The 17,651-nt window shown below is 41.1% G+C and overlaps 1 protein-coding gene across 1 annotated transcript in view; it reads right to left on the reverse strand.

Annotated features, from left to right (window-relative positions):
- Positions 1-17,651, reverse strand: part of ide (insulin-degrading enzyme) — a 68,139-nt gene that overhangs the window by 49,948 nt on the left and 540 nt on the right. Inside the window, exons 2-4 of the mRNA XM_079560632.1 lie at positions 16,146-16,342; positions 12,898-13,105; positions 462-631 (exon numbers count right to left, since the gene is read on the reverse strand). Coding sequence (XP_079416758.1) covers positions 462-631; positions 12,898-13,105; positions 16,146-16,342 — 575 coding nt within the window. The remainder of the gene's footprint in view (positions 1-461; positions 632-12,897; positions 13,106-16,145; positions 16,343-17,651) is intronic.

The raw sequence follows: 17,651 nt of genomic DNA on the forward strand, positions 1-17,651 counted from the left end.
CTGAACTTGCCTATCCCTGGGCTACAGCAAACCCTGGATTAAATGAGGAATTTGACTTTAGCCCTTCTCTGTTGCATCATATTGTTTTCCTTTTCTATTATGATTATTAATCTGTTCTGTGGGTAATGTCATCCAAGTAGGAGGGTGTGGCCGCCCAATCATCTGAGGACACTCCCTCCCCTCCTACTTGGATGACATCACTCAACAGATTAATAATCATCACCAGGTCACCAGATGTTCTCAATTACTCCTCTATAAAAAGGACAATAAAGGTTTTTTTATTTATTTATAGAGAATTATGATGTGGGAGGGGTGCCTTGTTTTTTTTGTTTTCCACACAGGTTTGATTGTTCATTCATGTTAAAGGCCCTGTACCTTATCGTTTGTAGTAAATGAAATGTGTTTGACCTCCTCCAGTGTATCGGCCTGATCCGTGAATCACCACGAGAACGGGTCTGTACCTGTCCCGAACTTGCTGAAGGGGTGGTTGGGGTTTCCCGTGGCCTTCTCCAGCTGAAACAGTCTCCACGCGTCATTCATCAAGTTTTTCTCGTGCTCCGAGTCCACCGCGTTCACCTCCCGGTCTTTGCAGCTCTCGTCGAACAGCGGGCAGAGGAAGAACTGGGCGAACCTGTGAGAAAGACACAGTTTGATCGGCGGCGTGAGAGAACTTTACTTTACGCCTCAAGTAAGATCACAATTATAGCTCTATTTCCATCTATTTCCCCTGTGACCTTGACTAACTGTCGAAGAACAAACTCCGCTGACATTTGCGTTTGGAAAAGGACAATAAGAAACCAGTGGGAAACAGGAGGCGCTGATTATTTGCATGAAAAGGGAGAGAAGCTCAGCAACTGCCATGCAAAACCAGCCCGAGGACAGGGAAATTCACATTTGGCTTTTAAAGTTCTGCATCGTTTGGCTCCGGATTTGACGCTGGGGACGAGAACTGAACCGGCCCCAAGATCAGAGAACTTTAGACGTGCCAACTTAATAAAAGGAAACAAACAACTTCTTTCCACAATTGAATTAAAGGAAAAAGAAACAGAATTCCTTCACATGTTGTTGCAAATATTCTTTTTTTTTTTACCCCTGGTGTCCGGCAATGGGGGATTGAAGAATATCATATTTCAATAAGTAGATGTTTCGCCTTTTTTTTCGTTCAAGACCATCATTTATAAACAAACACATCTGGAATTATGTTTTAAACAAAAAAAGGCTAAATAGATTCTTGATTATGGCTTTGCTTTTTTCATATTTTCTCAATGGGCTTCAGAAATGCTTCAGACGGTGGTAGCTTTGAATAATCTAAAATATAAAACACATTTGGATTTATTGCACCCTTTTTTTGTTCCCTACATAAGCCCATGTGTTTATTCATTGTTTAACGTCTTCAATGTGAATCACACAAAGTAAAGAAAAGCCAAAACATTAAAGGGTTATCTCAGGATTTTTGACCTCATTTCCTAGTTATCCAGAGTGTCGCTGATTTCTGGAGATATTTTTTTTTTGGTAATTCATGCAGTTCTTATGTTTGAAGAGTTTCGTGGTGCTAGGCTAGTGCAAGGCTAGTGCATTTCTATGGTATCAGCTAGCCTGCATTAACAACAGACTGACCCGCTCCACAGAGCACCTGAGGCAAATCACTTATAACACCAGACTAACCATATAAATGTCTGTGTCAATAGAATAACTTTTTACCCCTACCCCTTTCCCTACACCCTGAAACCAAGGACTAAGGGCGAGGGTTGAAAAGACCGCCCTAAGAAATGGGACAGACTGTATTTACCATTAACACAGATGATTATGGTTATGTAAAAAAAAAAAAAAACTTGACTGATACTGTTCTGTAACACCTAAACAACAGGACTCGTCTCATCCTAAACCCAACAGATTTTCATCTGTTTCTGCTTCATTCGGCGCTACATTCTCCTTCCCCGTCCGTGTGTTGCGGCTTCTACCGTGAGTCGCTGTGGCTGCAGCCGGAGCTGAGAGAGATCAGTCGATCCGCTCATGTAGCACAGTCAGCGGGGACGAGCTGCTGAGGTGCGCTCAGACCGGGGACAGACAGGCTCGGACCCGGGTTCAGAGCACAGCGGCGATGAACCCCGTGTGTCTTTATAAATGTTGTAAGAGTGCTTAGTGATAATGTTTGTGAATTCATTTCGCAGCTTATTTCCGTGTTTTGTTAAACTCCTCCTACCCCTTCGTCTGAAGTGAAGTAGTACCTGTGTTGTTTGTTTATTCTAGCTTATGGCTTAAAGTATAATACCTGCGAATCAGACCATTTATGTTTGTTTTTTTTGTCTACCTTTTGTATTTGAAGAAAGCGGCACTTAGCATAAGCATTGTCTTCATCGTGCTCCTTTTCAATCTTGTATAAAAATAAATAAAAAAAATCATGTATAGTTGTTGAGATGTGAAAACATGTAACTAACATGACTGAAATAAATAAATAAATAAATAAATAAATAAATAAATAAATAAATAAATAAATAAATAAATAAATAAATAAATAAATAAATAAATAAAATGTGCATCAGAAAAACCCTCGCTTGAAGGGCTATGTGGCCTCTCCCTCACCCCTCGCCGCAAAATACAATTGGGACACCCCTTCGTCTCTCGTGCACGCCCAAACGAAGGGAAAGGGCTAAACGGAGGGCTAAGGGGGAGAATTGAGATTGGGCCATAGTCTGTTTTTAATGCAGGCTAGCTGATACCATAGAAATGCGCTAGCCTAGCATTAGCCTAGCGCCACAAAACTCTTCAAATATAAGAACTGCATGAAATACAAAAAAAAAACATCTCCAGAAATCAGCAACACTCTGGAAAACCAGGAAATGAGGCCCTATGTCAAAAATCCTGAAAAATCCCTTTAAAAGCGGTGCCAAACTCTTGACAGGTACTGTACTTATAGGAGCATTATGCAACTTTTGTATGAGTGGTCAGCATGGCGCCTTTACTTTCCATCACAGTGGCCTCTATGAAGCTCCAGAATCAATCGTTTTGTAGGTTTTCTGGGGAGAGGCTCCGTCAGCAGTGAAAACCTTCCATCACAGTGGTCCGAGAGACCACTGTGATGGGAAGTGAAGGAACACAGACGCTGAGTCACTATAAAAAAGGTCAAATACGCACAAATATATATATATCTTTTCCACATAAAAGGTTTTAGTGATGCTACGTGTCTACATAAAGTAATCTAAACCGCTTTCATCTATTTTCCCGCCTTCGATGCAGCCCAGATGGTCTCTGCGATTCACTGGGAAACAATTAGCCACTGACAAAGACAACAGGTGCTGCATAGACTTTCATTCATTTATAAGTAGGTCATCCGATCCCGAAGGTTAAATTTAGACTCGTCCCGACTGCGCCGCCTCGATCACAGGAGCCCGACGCCTCAGCAGGCCCCAGAACAGGCCTGGTCCAAGTCCTGGTTTAGGCTGTCGGGATGTTACAAAGGAGACCGCGACAGGTGCATCCACAGACAGGTTCATTTGAATAGACATTTAGTTAAAGGGTATCTAACCCCCCCTTCCAGAGGCTCAGTCTGAGAGTGTCAGATTTGAAAATCTCAACAGAAAAGGGGCGTTGCCTGGAGGACTAAGGGGCACGCGGGAGGGGTGAGGGGTGGGAGGGGTTTCGGGGTCTGATTGACAGGCCTGAGTCATTTGACTAACGATGCACTCGCAACGCTCCTCGTAAACAAAGTTCGAGCACAGCGAGCTAACTTATTTAGCAACATGGTGAGACAGCTCTACAGCTCTCTTTACACAGGACAGGCATCGTGGCAGACAGTGGCCTTGTACCCGAGACTGCTCTGAGGCGCGGGGTTGTTTTATTAGTGATTCCGCTGTCATTTACAAAGCTAACGGCTTAGCATTGAGCAAGATCGATGTTAGCATCGCAGCTAAGGGACCAAACGTAACTGTCCTGGCTACTTTCAGAATCTACCGATCTATTTTAGATGTAGACTTTTCACTGTGGTCTACATAAACATTGCAGATGTATCTCAGTGTCCCAAGCAGAGAATGTGTGAGGTATAGAGACTTGATTATATGTATTACAAAGCTTTATTTTATTTCTCTCACAGCAAAGTGCACAAAACATGTCACATAAAAAAAAAATATTGTGCAAGAACACTGTCCTAGAAATAGTTTTCGGTTGGTCATTGAAGATAAAGCAGATAAATCATCCATGTTTATCTAAAGGCTTAACTAAGGGTCTGTAACATTAGGCTCTTGGGTCCACAAAGTCATTTCTATTATTACTACATTTAGTGAATTACAGGTTTAACCAATGTAACACACGCACTGAACTACCACTAAATGATGAGTAAAGGCTATAATAAAGTCTTTACATGTATGCTTATTTAGTTGAAATAGTGAAAATGATAGATCTTATTTTTTTGGTAAGTTTTCTTACTTAATTTTGTACTTCCTGGCTTTTACAACATTGCAATTACCCAATGCAATTTTTCTTTTGTTAATCTTACTACGACAATATCAATCAATCAATAATGACAGTTTATATTTCATTTGAGGATCAAGCTGCATGTGGTACTCTATTCACTTAGTCTACCTAGATGTGTGCAATAAACAAATTGAACAAATACAATTTAAATTAATACTTGCCATACAATATCGAACTTGACTGTTTAATACTTAATTTATGGAATCAGAACTAGAACACACTGAACTGAATTTTTAAATGTGGCTCGATCATCCATCAAACTTTGATACGCCTTTTAGATTGATATAATTACAGTTTTGAGGGGAAAAGGCATTAAAAACATAGCAGTAAAGCTGAATTCTTGCATCCACAGTTGAGCTACAGGATGGCTTAAATTAACCAAGTAGCAGTAGCTCATGTACAGTATGCTGCATGCATGCAGGTCTTCTCAATGCACGGGAGACAAAGTTGACTTCTTATGGCTATACAGTTGTTGGGTTGCAGGTTAGTGTTCTAAAGGCCTATAATGTTATATAGAGGTACAATTATTTCATTTTTGAGGAAATGTTTGGTCTTGTATAAGAAAGATAATGGACCCAGTGACTGAAATTAGTGATCATTTTTGTAATCCATACATTTATTTTTTTGGCTGCAACTTGTGAAAGTGTAATGCAGTTAATATGAAAAACTGGCTCCTGCCTCCCCACTGGGGAGTGTGACATCACATTTTAGAACCTGCAACCCAGCAATACCAACTAAAATAATTACACATGCACCATTAAGTTTTCAGCTTCTAGAGACAAAGTGGTGCTGGTTCTACCTCACCAAACCATCCTGTGAAATATCTGACAGAAACAGCTAAAGGCTTCATTTTGTTCTTGGATTGCTGATCAGTGTCTACAATTAAATCTTGCATGGAACATTGATTTCATCTACTATGTTGTCCAGTGGCATGTCAGCTTATAGAATTCTTCATATTGCAATGTTTACTCCCATCGTTCTATATGTGGTTGGCGACTGTCCTTGTCCAATGTGCCTCCATTTCCAGAAACATTCTTTCTTTGCCCGATAGAGAGGTCGTCTGAAAATGTGAATTGAAATGCTATAAAAAAATTTAAAAAACACACAAAGACATGAATTACTTTAAAAGGGAAGTCTGTCATCAATATACTGATCAAATGCATCACTGTGTGATCCGATACATACAGTGGACATGAAGAATGGTTTGCATGCATTTTCTCCACCTCTTTCTCCACCTCTGACTCTGCATGGACAAGAAAAGTCTGTTACAACTCAGCATACATTTTTGCGTGCAAGATGTGTTAGCATCATTCTAATTTACATTTAAAATATAGTCCTCAATAAGGCAAAAAACTGTTTTCAATGAGAAGAAATATAAACCACTTGGGGAAATAGTAATATAAACAAAATGATAGGTGAAAACAATTCTCCCACTTACTGGTGTAAAATACAATACTCCTATGCTACATTTGTTAGAATTTTAATGCGAGTTGAGCAATATTGTGATGTGCTCACCTACAGGTACTTATGACAGTTCAAATGAGTGGCCAGTCCTGTCTTGCACACACCTCAAGCTGGAAAATCCAGAAAACCACTCATACACGGGCTTTTTTCATCCACTGGACTTTGGTTCATGGTTAGCCACTGCTCTCAGGCAACACAGTCTGCATTCTGAAAAGATTTTGTTCCATACTGCCAGGCCAGTCTGAAAATATAATAATGCATATTCCACAGTCAATCCATAATCATCTGAGAATTCTAATGGTAACTGGTGCATTATTTCCCTGTAATCGCACAGTTCGTCTGAAAATCATGTTCTATATCACTCCACTGCAGCAATTTCCACAGTAATGATTAAAAATTAAGCTACTATTGTTGTGGAAGTCGCTTTAGATAAATCATCTGAAAAAACTGACTCTGCGTTGTGCAGTAAACCTGTGTAATACACAGCTTCTTGTTGTTTAATCCTTACTTATTCTACATTTGCTAAACTAGCACTATAGTCTAGCATTATAAACTAGCTATGTAATCTACGTAATATATTTGCCACACAAAATTATCAAGCCAAAACTTAACATGCTCACCTTATGTCCTCTTGAAAAATCTGGACCTGTGCCTGCTCACAGCCTCCTGCTTGTCTGGCCTCTCATACTGGGCACAGAGTGGTTCAGGCACAGGTACTTTGTCTGTGTGCTCCTGGTATGGGAGAGGATCCTCAACCACACTTTCAAACAGCAGGGCCATTAGTTGGTCAATGTAGACTGTAAACAAAGCACAAAACATTTGTCTTTGTAAAAGCATTGGTTGTGTTGTTTTTAATGTGACATACCTGAGGTAGCTCTGGTCTTCAAGGCTCGCACGGTGTAGTCGCCACGTTTGTACTTTGGGTACACTATTGCATGCCGCAGTACACCTTCAAGTGTTGTAGCATGTGACCTTGTAGCATTTTCATTGTAGTGCAGGGCAGCAATTTGCAACCTACAACATTTTTAGGTACAGATTCACACAACATTTTTTTTTTTTTAAATGTATGTATGTATTACCTTGCTAACATTCCTCTGAAGGAGAAGCCTGCACTTTTGGGGGAGAACCTAATTATCAGGCTGTGGAAGGCCTCAAGGGTTGACGTGTGGTACACCGGGCTGATTTTCTCCACATCCTTCACAAAGCGTGGAGCCAACACAATGTCACTGAGCCTCTCACATGCTGCTGTGCCTACAGAGTAAATTACCATGACATAATTGTAAAGCAATTTTTGTTTCGAATGACAATGCCAACCTTACATTTTTGAAATGTACATAAAATACAATGAGTAGAGGGCCAGTATTACTGATAACAAATGCAAAACTTACTTGGTTTGAGCCACACTCTTGACCCTTCCCCAACCAGAGGCCCGTGTAGGCACCGAGGGAACAGGGCATTGTCGTGCGTGTGCACATTCTGCATGTGGTTGGCCACAGACGTCCACTTAGCGACAGCCTCCTGTCCCGAGGTGGAAGTCGAAGCTGCCCAATAGAGGTGATTTACCACGCTTTTTCTCCACTGGCCAGCGTCCTGGGTGCTCTTTCTCTTTGCGAGCTCATCAATTTTTTCCCCAATTCCTAGAGTTTAAAATACATATTTACTAAATGCAGAATAACCATAATATTACACAGCATTCCCCAAATGCATACCCTTTCCCATGTGCCATGGGTCAAAGTAGTGCCTGATTTCCTTCTTTTCCTCCCTTAAAAACTTTTGCACGCCGGTGTGTCGGTCCGTCACAATGGCCTCCACATTGACACCCCTCTCTTCCAGCATGGTCAGACTCCGCACAAAGCCCTCCTTCTCCATGCGCACGCTGTTTCCAACCTCATTGCTCTAATAAGACAAAAAATAAATTAGGTGCTGAAATGCACAGAGTGATCCCAAATTACATATTGAAACATTCCTTGAATTCCATTACCTGGACTAGCTGGATGTCAATGACTTTGTTATTACTGAGATTCATCATCGTGTAACTGCCATATTTGGCCGAATGTCCTACACGAATGCAAGTTGTACGTTAGCTGACTTTTACTTCTGATAAATGTTAATGAAATGTATTTACCAGGTGAATCTGCCCGCATGTCCCCGCCCAGTGACACAGAGCCGCTTTCAAGAGCCTCCCTGATGAGGTCCTCCTGCTCCAACTTCCACTGCCAGTTGACCGTAGGGATGAGGAGCTTGGCCTGATGCCTGTAGAAGCACTGCTCTGACAGTCCCTGAATATTGAAGGCCCTCAAGAACTATAAAAGGAAAAAATAGGTTATCAACTGATAATAGATGGAAACAAAATCCAAACAAAATAATTTGTGCTGTACCTTTGAAATCTGGCTAAATGATGAGCCGGTGAACAGCACAGCAGCACAGAGCTGTAGGTTTCCAGCTGGGACGTTGTTCACCATGGGCTGACTGGACCACTGACTGGAGAACTCACAGCGAGGACACTGTTGAGTGACCCGAAGCAGTGTGCCGACTGTGATGGTGTCCACAGCACAGCGACCAGTGCAGACAGGACAGCGCCTGAACAGCTCCAGCAGTTGGTCCTCGTGAACAATATATTTTTTGTCCTTGTGTGGAGGGACTTCAGTGGGAATGCTATATAAAATAAAGGATATTTCATCCCTCAAAAAAACAGGAAGCTGTATATATTTTTTCTATTAAAAAGCTAGATTTCCTTTGTACCTTGAACAGTTCACAGTGCTGGCACTGTCATCGATGTGGAAGCTGGGGTCAGACGCTGACACCTCACACCTTCTCCTTTTTAAAGGTGTAGAGGCTGCTCTGGGACTGTCAGGAAGAGGGATTTCCATCAGGTCCTCAGTACCACAACCGACGCTTGTGTAAGCGGTCCGGGCTTGAGTAGCTGTACAAAACACAAACAAAATAAACAAACATGTTAAAAATGGCCGTAATTATCATTTACACAAAACAGAGTGTTTTTAGAAATAAAATGACTGTATAAACACCTTTGCTTCGCCTGCTCGGCTTCACATTGGCCTGGACACTTGCATGCCTTACAATGACTGGATCAGTCTGGCAGCCAAATTCTCTGGTCACTGGCTGAAAACGTAAAAATACATATTATTTTTAAAATGTACACTACAGAAGAAGGGTAATGTGTTACATTTCCTTAGTGCATTTAATTGTTGTCTAATGCAGATTAGTGAACGTAAGCCAACATATGGATCCCAGCACCAGAGCACCCAATAACCATACGGTCCACCTGGAGTGGTCAGCCCTCTCGCCCCTCACTGACCACGATCACATATCACACGAGCGCGCGCGGAGCCACGGGCACCTGCCTGGTCAGTTTAGCCACACATTAAATGATAGCTATCCGTTAGCTTTATAGGTTAGCTTGTAGATGCACTCACGTTTTGCGCAGCTGTTGTCAAATATGAAAGCTACTGTCATCGCGAAAATGTAGACTAGTTTGGTGCTCAGTCTCAAGCACAATTACGCGCGGTCTCAGCGTAACTTTATTGTGCAGACTGATGCATTAGCCACTCCCGCTAGCTACAAAAGGCTATAAAAGTTCACATGTCATAATATACAGCGGTGTAACTGTCAGCTCACCGTCTCATGCGGTTCATAGCTCTCTGTTTGAGCGCGGTTAGAGAGTTGCCAGGCAGCTGATGGATGCAGACTGCTGTTCCTCTGCCCAAGTCAAGTGAACGAGTGCGGGGCGCACCGCTTGGAGCACACGCAGCCACAAGCCTCACCCAGTGCATAGTTTATTTACACGCCAGATCCCGCATTGTTTGAGACACTACTACAATCTATTTCTACGTGCACTATCGAAATTCTACTTACATGACATTAGTAGCAGTTTTAGGTTGTTGTTATTCTCACTCACCTCAGATTGGCGCCTGAAATCGTCCTGCTGGCGGGGCAGCAGTGTCGGTGGGCTCAGTCGTGGAAGAGCAAGGGTGGGGACTGCCTCATTCTTCAAACGAAGAACCTTACTGTAGCCCAGCTCAAACTCCAAGGAGTTGGCGAAGGAATCGCAAGCAAAATGTTGGTTGCAAACTCCAGCACGAGGCGGGAGTTCGCAGTTTTCCCCCAGGCCAATTGCGCGCAGCCACTGGCGCCTAATTTCTAAGTCCTGAGGAAAGTAATGTAAACCTACAGAACTATGACAACCTACAACACTACACTTTCTCCCCATCCTAACAAACAAGACTACAACACTACACCTAATATTACACAATACAGAACACTAAATACAGCTAACCTAGCTAATTCTTATGCTAAATGCTACTAATCTCTCACTAAGACTAAACTACAACTAAATCTAATAACTATCTAAACTACGACAAGCTAATAAATCTAACTAAAAGCTACGCTAATAAATCTAACTAAAAGCTATGTAATAAATCTAACTAAAAGCTATGTAATAAATCTAACTAAAAGCTACGCTAATAAATCGCAAACCTGAAAATCGATATAAAGACACTCGCTATTCCAAACTCCAACTCGCTACGGGGGCGTGTGCGGAGTGGGCTGCTTTTATACTCCACAGAAGAGAGGCCGCTGACGTCGGCGCCCTCCTGCTGACGTAAGCGCCCCGCTCAGAGCTTATCACGAAGGAGACCAACAGTAAAGCATGTAATGCACTCGATAAGGTGCAGATGGCGCCACACAGACGGTTTTGGACACAAAGACAGGATTTCAACAAATATGCACTAAATTGTTAAAATAGTGACAGATACATGTAGACAACACTATAAGATACCCATTTATACAACTTAGCTAGAAAAAAAAGTTGATTTTGGGGTTAGTTGTTCTTTAAACACACCGGGAAGAGTTCGAGGCAAATATTTGTTTAGGATAAATGGTGTCTTTGAAAAGGTTTTGTTCTGTTCGGGGATCTTAAAGCCTAGTTATTAGAAAAGCACGATTAACCCCTTAACTTCAACCTGAACCGAGGACATTTTCTCCAGTTTGGCTTTAGTCCCAGTCCAAAAGCTTCTGGAAAAAAAGGTGTGAAAATAGCGACAAAACTAGGGCTGCAACTAACGATTATTTCGGTAATCGATTAATCTACCGATTATTTTTACGATTAATCGATTAATCGCTTGGCTGTGAAAGGTGCATGGAAATTGTATTTTTTCAATTTTTTTATCACATAAACTAAAGTGGCGGCACTTGAGGACACGTTGATGGAGTAAACTTAAAGTAAACGTTTGTGGGAGGCTATTTGTGCTAATTCTGCTTTCTGATTGGACGAGACAGACAGATATTTATGAAATTTACAATGTACAAAACACTGCAGACCCTAACTTTAAAAAACAAAGTAGGTTTTCATCCACAATACATAATTTTCATGTCTTTTTTGCTCTATTTTAGTCTGTGTTTACTAGAAAACGATTAATCGATTACTGAAATAGTCGACAACTATTTTAGTAATCGATTAGTTGTCGATTAATCGATTAGTTGTTTCAGCCCTAGACAAAACTGAGACGAAAACAATGATGGAAATGTGACAAAAAAGTGAGAAAGCATTGACAAAAAAAGTGACGAAAAATTGATGAAAAAAATGGCAAAAATGTCACAAGAAATTGAAGAAATGACAAAATGTGACAAAAAATTACAAAAATATGACAAAAATTGACAAAAAAATGACAAAAAAATGATAAAAAATTGACAAATTACAAAAATATGAAATGTAAACATGGCTCTGTAAACCGGGGAAAAACGTATAAACTACGAAGACAAGAGGCTGATCGTTGGACCGACTGGCAGATCTGACCAAACCAAAGCCCAAGGACACTCGTGCGTCGTGTTTTCAGACTTTTTCACGGATTATCCTGGAGGAGCAGGATCTTCAGTCCTCGGCAGGTGGACAGTGTGTTTCCCTTCTTCATCAGTACAAAGGCCTGACCAGTAACTTTAAGTTAAGGAACATCGGTTATGGATGCGTTCACAAAGCGGGTGATGAAGCTGATGTAGCGTGAGTTTGGGGAAACTGCCCCGGGCTGGCACGCACGTTCAACCTCGCTGTCTGGACTCTAACTTAGCCAAATAATATCAGAACAATTCATTTGACAGGTAAATGTTTGCTTCCTTTCTCCTTTCGCTCAGTTTGATCTGCATTTGTGGGAAATGTGAAGACACAAGCTCAGAGATGTTTGTTTGCGATGGTCGGAGTGAAGAGGCTGAAGCTGAAGCTGAATAAATGATCAGCGAACATAAGCGTCCTCTCATAATAAGAACCTAATTCACTCAGTCTGGCAGGAGAACAGCGGCTCAGGTGCTTGGATCGCCCCCGTCCCCTCTTCAAATGTGTCCCCCCCACCTTCAAACGATTCTGACGCCAAAACCGCGGGAATTTGTTGATTACTGCCCGCGGTATGAAAAAATCCAAACCGGCACAGCCCTATTAGTGATTATATTGTGTGTATTGGTGCTCTGGTGCGGTGGCAGTCTAGTTGCAATTGTATAGTTTTCTGGCCAGAGACACCAGGGGGAGATGAAAGACCCTCCAATCATCCCATTTACACTTGTATTACCCCCAGAGGGACGACGGGAAGGATTTATTAAAGGTAAACAAGTTACTTAGTATTGCTTGAAATTGAATCATCAAATATCACCAAAAGACACTGGGAAAAACACTGTCTCAGCAGATAAGAGATTTTACTCAACCATCTCGGACTTTCATGGTTGGAAAATGGGATAATTCAGGTAATGCATCTTCAACACTATCAGCAGACCTTATTATAATTCTGTAATAATGCAAACGTGTATTAACTTCTACAAAGCAACTAGTTTTAAAATTGTTCACCAACTTTCACAGACTCACGTTGTTCAAAATGGCTCTTGTGTGTGTGTAAAATCAGTACAAACTTATGTCAAAACGTTGAGAAAAGCATCAAGCGTTATCCGCCAAACACAAGAGCTTACCTGTCCAGCGCCCCCTGCAGGTGCTCATGGGAAACGTCGAAGTAGTAGTTGGTGTGCTCCCCGCTGGTGAAGGCGTTGGAGCTGCCGGCGTGCTCGCTCAGAAACTGACTGTACTCGTTCTCCTTCGGGTATTTCTGAGTCCCCAAAAACAGCATGTGTTCACAAAAGTGCGCCAGGCCAGAGATGTTCGCCGGGTCGGATAAGGAGCCTAGAGGGCGGAAAAGGGGAAAACAACTTGAAGAAGGGTCGTTTTGCTTTTGGAATGTATTTGGTAATAATGAAACACATCATCTTAAAAGGAAAAGGCCAGCGTTTTTACATACTGAGATATGTTCTTACCTGAGCTTTGACGAGTTCTTTAGGACCTGTCTGATCTTCAGTCACGTAAACACAGCACAGACGGCGTTAGCATTTAGCCTCTCCCTCTCTCCTCTATAGCTCCAAAACAGATCAATCTCTTCCACGTTTTCCCTATTTAAATATGGTTACGTGAAGTGTTCCACTACAAAGTATAATTACACAAAATTAAACAATGTGGATTTTCTAAGCGGATAAAAGGGGGAACTATATTGTAAGGCGTAGTAATACCAGGAGTAATTTGGCATCCGCACAGTAAAGTGAAGATTACTGCGCAATAAGTGAAGATTACTGCGCAGATTTCGAACTACTCCTGGTATTATTACGCCTTACAATATAGTTCCCCCTTTTATCCGCTTAGAAAATCCACATTGTTTAATTTTGTGTAATTATACTTTGTAGTGGAACACTTCACGTAACCATATTTAAATAGGGAAAACGTGGAAGAGCTTGGTAGCTTCTATCTTGACCTGTTTTGGAGCTATAGAGGAGAGAGGGAGAGGCTAAATGCTAACGCCGTCTGCGCTGTGTTTTACGTGACTGAAGGCACGGGGGAAGATCAGACAGGTCCTAAAGAACTCGTCAAAGCTAAGGTAAGAACATATCTCAGTGTGGAAAAACGGTGGCCTATTCCTTTAATCACTATCTTACACTTTGTTGGGTCTAAGTCAGCTGAAAAACATACAGCTGTTTCGATGAAGAAAGAGAGAAGAAATAGACCTTGTGTGGCTGTATTGAAGCTATGGCGACTGCTTAACCTCTTACCAGCCACCTAAACCGAATGCATCCTCTCCTCCTTGCCTAAAGGCCAGAGTAACGCCTCATTTGAAAGCTAAGACCCACAAAACTGATCACATTCCTCGCATTGTTGCCGTGTTGTTGTCAATATGTTTTTTCCCTCTCATTTTTGCCTACTTTTTTGTTGCACTTCTGCCAATTTCTTGCTGCTCTTTTGACACTTTTTGTTGGGTTTTTTGGCTCTTTTTATTGCTTTTTTGTTTAAATTTATTAACACGTTTTTTGTCTCTTTTTTGCTACACTTTCATCACTTTTTTGTTACTTTTTACTGCTTTTTTTGTTGCTCTTTGGTTGCTTTTTTGTCGCTATTTTTGGCACTTTTTTTTAACATTTTTTGTTGCATTTACATCCTCATTTTCCTCAAATTTTTCCTCTCCATTTTGTCGCTTTTTTTCCCCCCAAGAAGCTTTTAGATTTGGGTAATGCCAAACTGGAGAAAATGTGATTGGTTCAGGTGGGAGTTAAGAGGTTAAGCAAACGATGGAGAGGTGAGGAAAGCATGTCCTGGATGTTTAGGACCTCAGGACATTTACATCATTCCACGCTTTAAAGATTTCGCTAATTGACAACAGGGATTTAATACAGAACAAAAAACAATAACAAAACCAAATCAGTTTAGCCTCGGGAGACGCTGTGCGGTAATCTTATGCAAAGGCCCAGATAATATTGTGACTGAAGCAGCCACTGTGATTTGAGATCTGCAAGCCACAAAGACACACGTTATTAAGACCAGTCGCATTACAAAACACGAAATTGCAATGACTGTGAGGTTATTATTAAAGAACTGTTTCTTTCATTTGCGCAACATCGCCAAGCTGAGACAGTTCACAAAAAGAGCTGGAGACGATTATTCATGCTTTTTTGTGTCGTCACGGTTGGACTATTGCAACAGCCTGTTCACCTGCCTAAATAAAAAGGAGCTGACCTGCCTACAGTATGTTCAAAACTCTGCAGAGGCTCCTGACCCGCACCAACAGGAGAGCCCATATTACTCCTGTTCTAAAGTCTCTCCACTGGCTACCATTTGCCTCCAGAGTTAACTTTAAAATTCTGGTTCTGACTTTCAGGGCGCTTCACGGACAGGCTCCAGTTTACATCACTGACCAAATCAAGCCCTACACTTCAGCTCGGAGTCTGAGGTCCTCAGGTCAAAACTTATGGCTCATGGTTCCTCGGACCTTTTACAAAACCCGAGGAGACGGGTCCTTCAAAGCCGCCGCGCCCCGTCTCTGGAATGAACTTCCTCTGTCATTGCGTTCCCTCGATTCTGTGGAGACCTTTAAAAAGCAACTTAAGACTCATCTGTTTAAAAAGGCTTTCGAGGGCAAATAGAGCTGCCTTTTACAGGTTGTTTTAGTTGCTGTCCACTGTAAAGCACTTTGTGACCTCTGTCTGTGAAAAGCGCTATATAAATAAATAAAGATTACTTACTTTAAGGAATAGGACATCGTTTTTACATACTGAGATATGTTCTTACCTTAGCTTTAAACGAGTTCTTTAGGACCTGTCTGATCTTCCCCCGTGCCTTCAGTCACGTGAACACAGCGCAGACGGCGTTAGCATTTAGCCTCTCCCTCTCTCCTCTATAGCTCCAAAACAGGTCAAGATAGATAGATAAAAGGGGGAACTATATTGTAAGGCGTAATAATACCAGGAGTAGTTCGAAATCCGCGCAGTAATCTTCACTTCACTGTGCGGATGCCAAACTACTCCTGGTATTATTACGCCTTACAATATAGTTCCCCCTTTTATCCACTTAGAAAATCCACATTGTTCAATTTTGTGTAATTATACTTTGTAGTGGAACACTTCACGTAACCATATTTAAATAGGGAAAACGTGGAAGAGCTTGGTAGCTTCTATCTTGACCTGTTTTGGAGCTATAGTGGAGAGGGGGAGAGGCTAAATGCTAACGCCGTCTGCGCTGTGTTTACGTGACTGAAGGCACGGGTGAAGATCAGACAGGTCCTAAAGAACTCGTCAAAGCTAAGGTAAGAACATATCTCAGTGTGTAAAAACGATGGCCTATTCCTTTAACTTTCCCCCTAACAACGCTACGCCTAGTTTTTCAATGCAGGGCGGTGGATACCTACCTATGTGGACGTCCAACGCGGCGGAGGACTTGTCTGTGGTGGGGTCACTGATGAGCATCGCCTTGAGTCCGTTGGTGAACTCCAGCGCCCGGTACTCGCGCTTGTCTTCGGGCGAGCGGATGATGTCGGGGACCACCCTCCTCACAGCGGGGTCGGCCATTCTGAGAGGCAGCGCCGCGGACACAAACCTGCACAAGCTGAAAAAGCAAAAAAAAACACAGTTAAAAGGTAGATGTGTGGACAGGAAATCAGTTCTGGCATGAGATTTGACTTGTTTCCTTGATTAAAAATGATCGTCAGAATGGTTTAGCGGTTTATATGTGTGTAATCTTTCACGTGTAAGGATTGTGAAATCGTTTAAAAGTGCGCAGTGAGAACTAAGCCTGGATTTTTAAACATGAATCACAAATGTACTTTGAGTTTCCAAAAAATTGCGCAATCCTATCCTTACTTCAGACATATTTTTAATGCCCTGCCGGCATGTCTTTCCCTCATATTTCATTCATGCATGTTTGACTGATATTGCCCGCAAGCATTTTGTATCAGAAACGAGAGATGTGATGTATTGCTGATTTAACCTCTTAACTCCCACCTGAACGGATCCCATTTTCTCCAGTTTGGCTTTACCCTAATCAAAAAGCTTCTTGGGGAAAAAAAGCACCAAAACAGCCACAAATAATGAGAAGAAAACAAGGATGTAAACGCAACAAAAATGTGACAAAAATGTGACAAAAATTCAACAAAATTCAACAAAAATGTGACAAAAATTCAACAAAAATGTGACAAAAATTCAACAAAAATGTGACAAAATAAATAAATAAAAAGTGACAAAAAAAATAAATAAAAAGTGAAAAAAATGCATTGAAATTCAACAAAAATGTGACAAAAATTCAACAAAAATGTGACAAAAATTCAACAAAAACTCAACCAAAAAGTGACAAAAAAAATAAATAAAAAGTGACAAAAATTCAACAAAAATGTGACAAAAATGTGACAAAAATGTGACAAAAATGTGACAAAAATTCAACAAAAATAAAAAATAAAAAGTGACAAAAATTCAACAAAAATGTGACAAAAATTCAACAAAAATGTGACAAAAATAAAAAATAAAAAGCGACAAAAATTCAACAAAAATGTAACAAAAATTCACCCAAAAAGTGAAAAAAAATCAACAAAAATAAAAAATAAAAAGTGACAAAAATTCAACAAAAATGTGACAAAAACTCAATAAAAATTTGACAAAAAAGAAAAAGAAAAAAAACATTAAAAAGGTGACACAACACAGCAACAACGCGAGGAAAAAGATCAGTTTTATGGGTCTTAGCTTTCAAATGAAGCGTTACACAGACCTTTATAATGGCCAAAGAGGACAGAATGCATTTGGTTCAGGCGGGTGGTAAGAGGTTAAGGTGTAAAACGTATAGTACAATCAGGTGTCCAAATGGTTTAAAAGGAATAAACAAAAATATCAACCGGACTATTAAGCCTAAATGCTTTCTCATCAAA

The sequence above is a fragment of the Gobius niger genome (genome assembly GCF_951799975.1).
Source record: "Gobius niger genome assembly, chromosome: 7".
NCBI classification, from domain to species: Eukaryota; Metazoa; Chordata; class Actinopteri; order Gobiiformes; family Gobiidae; genus Gobius; species Gobius niger.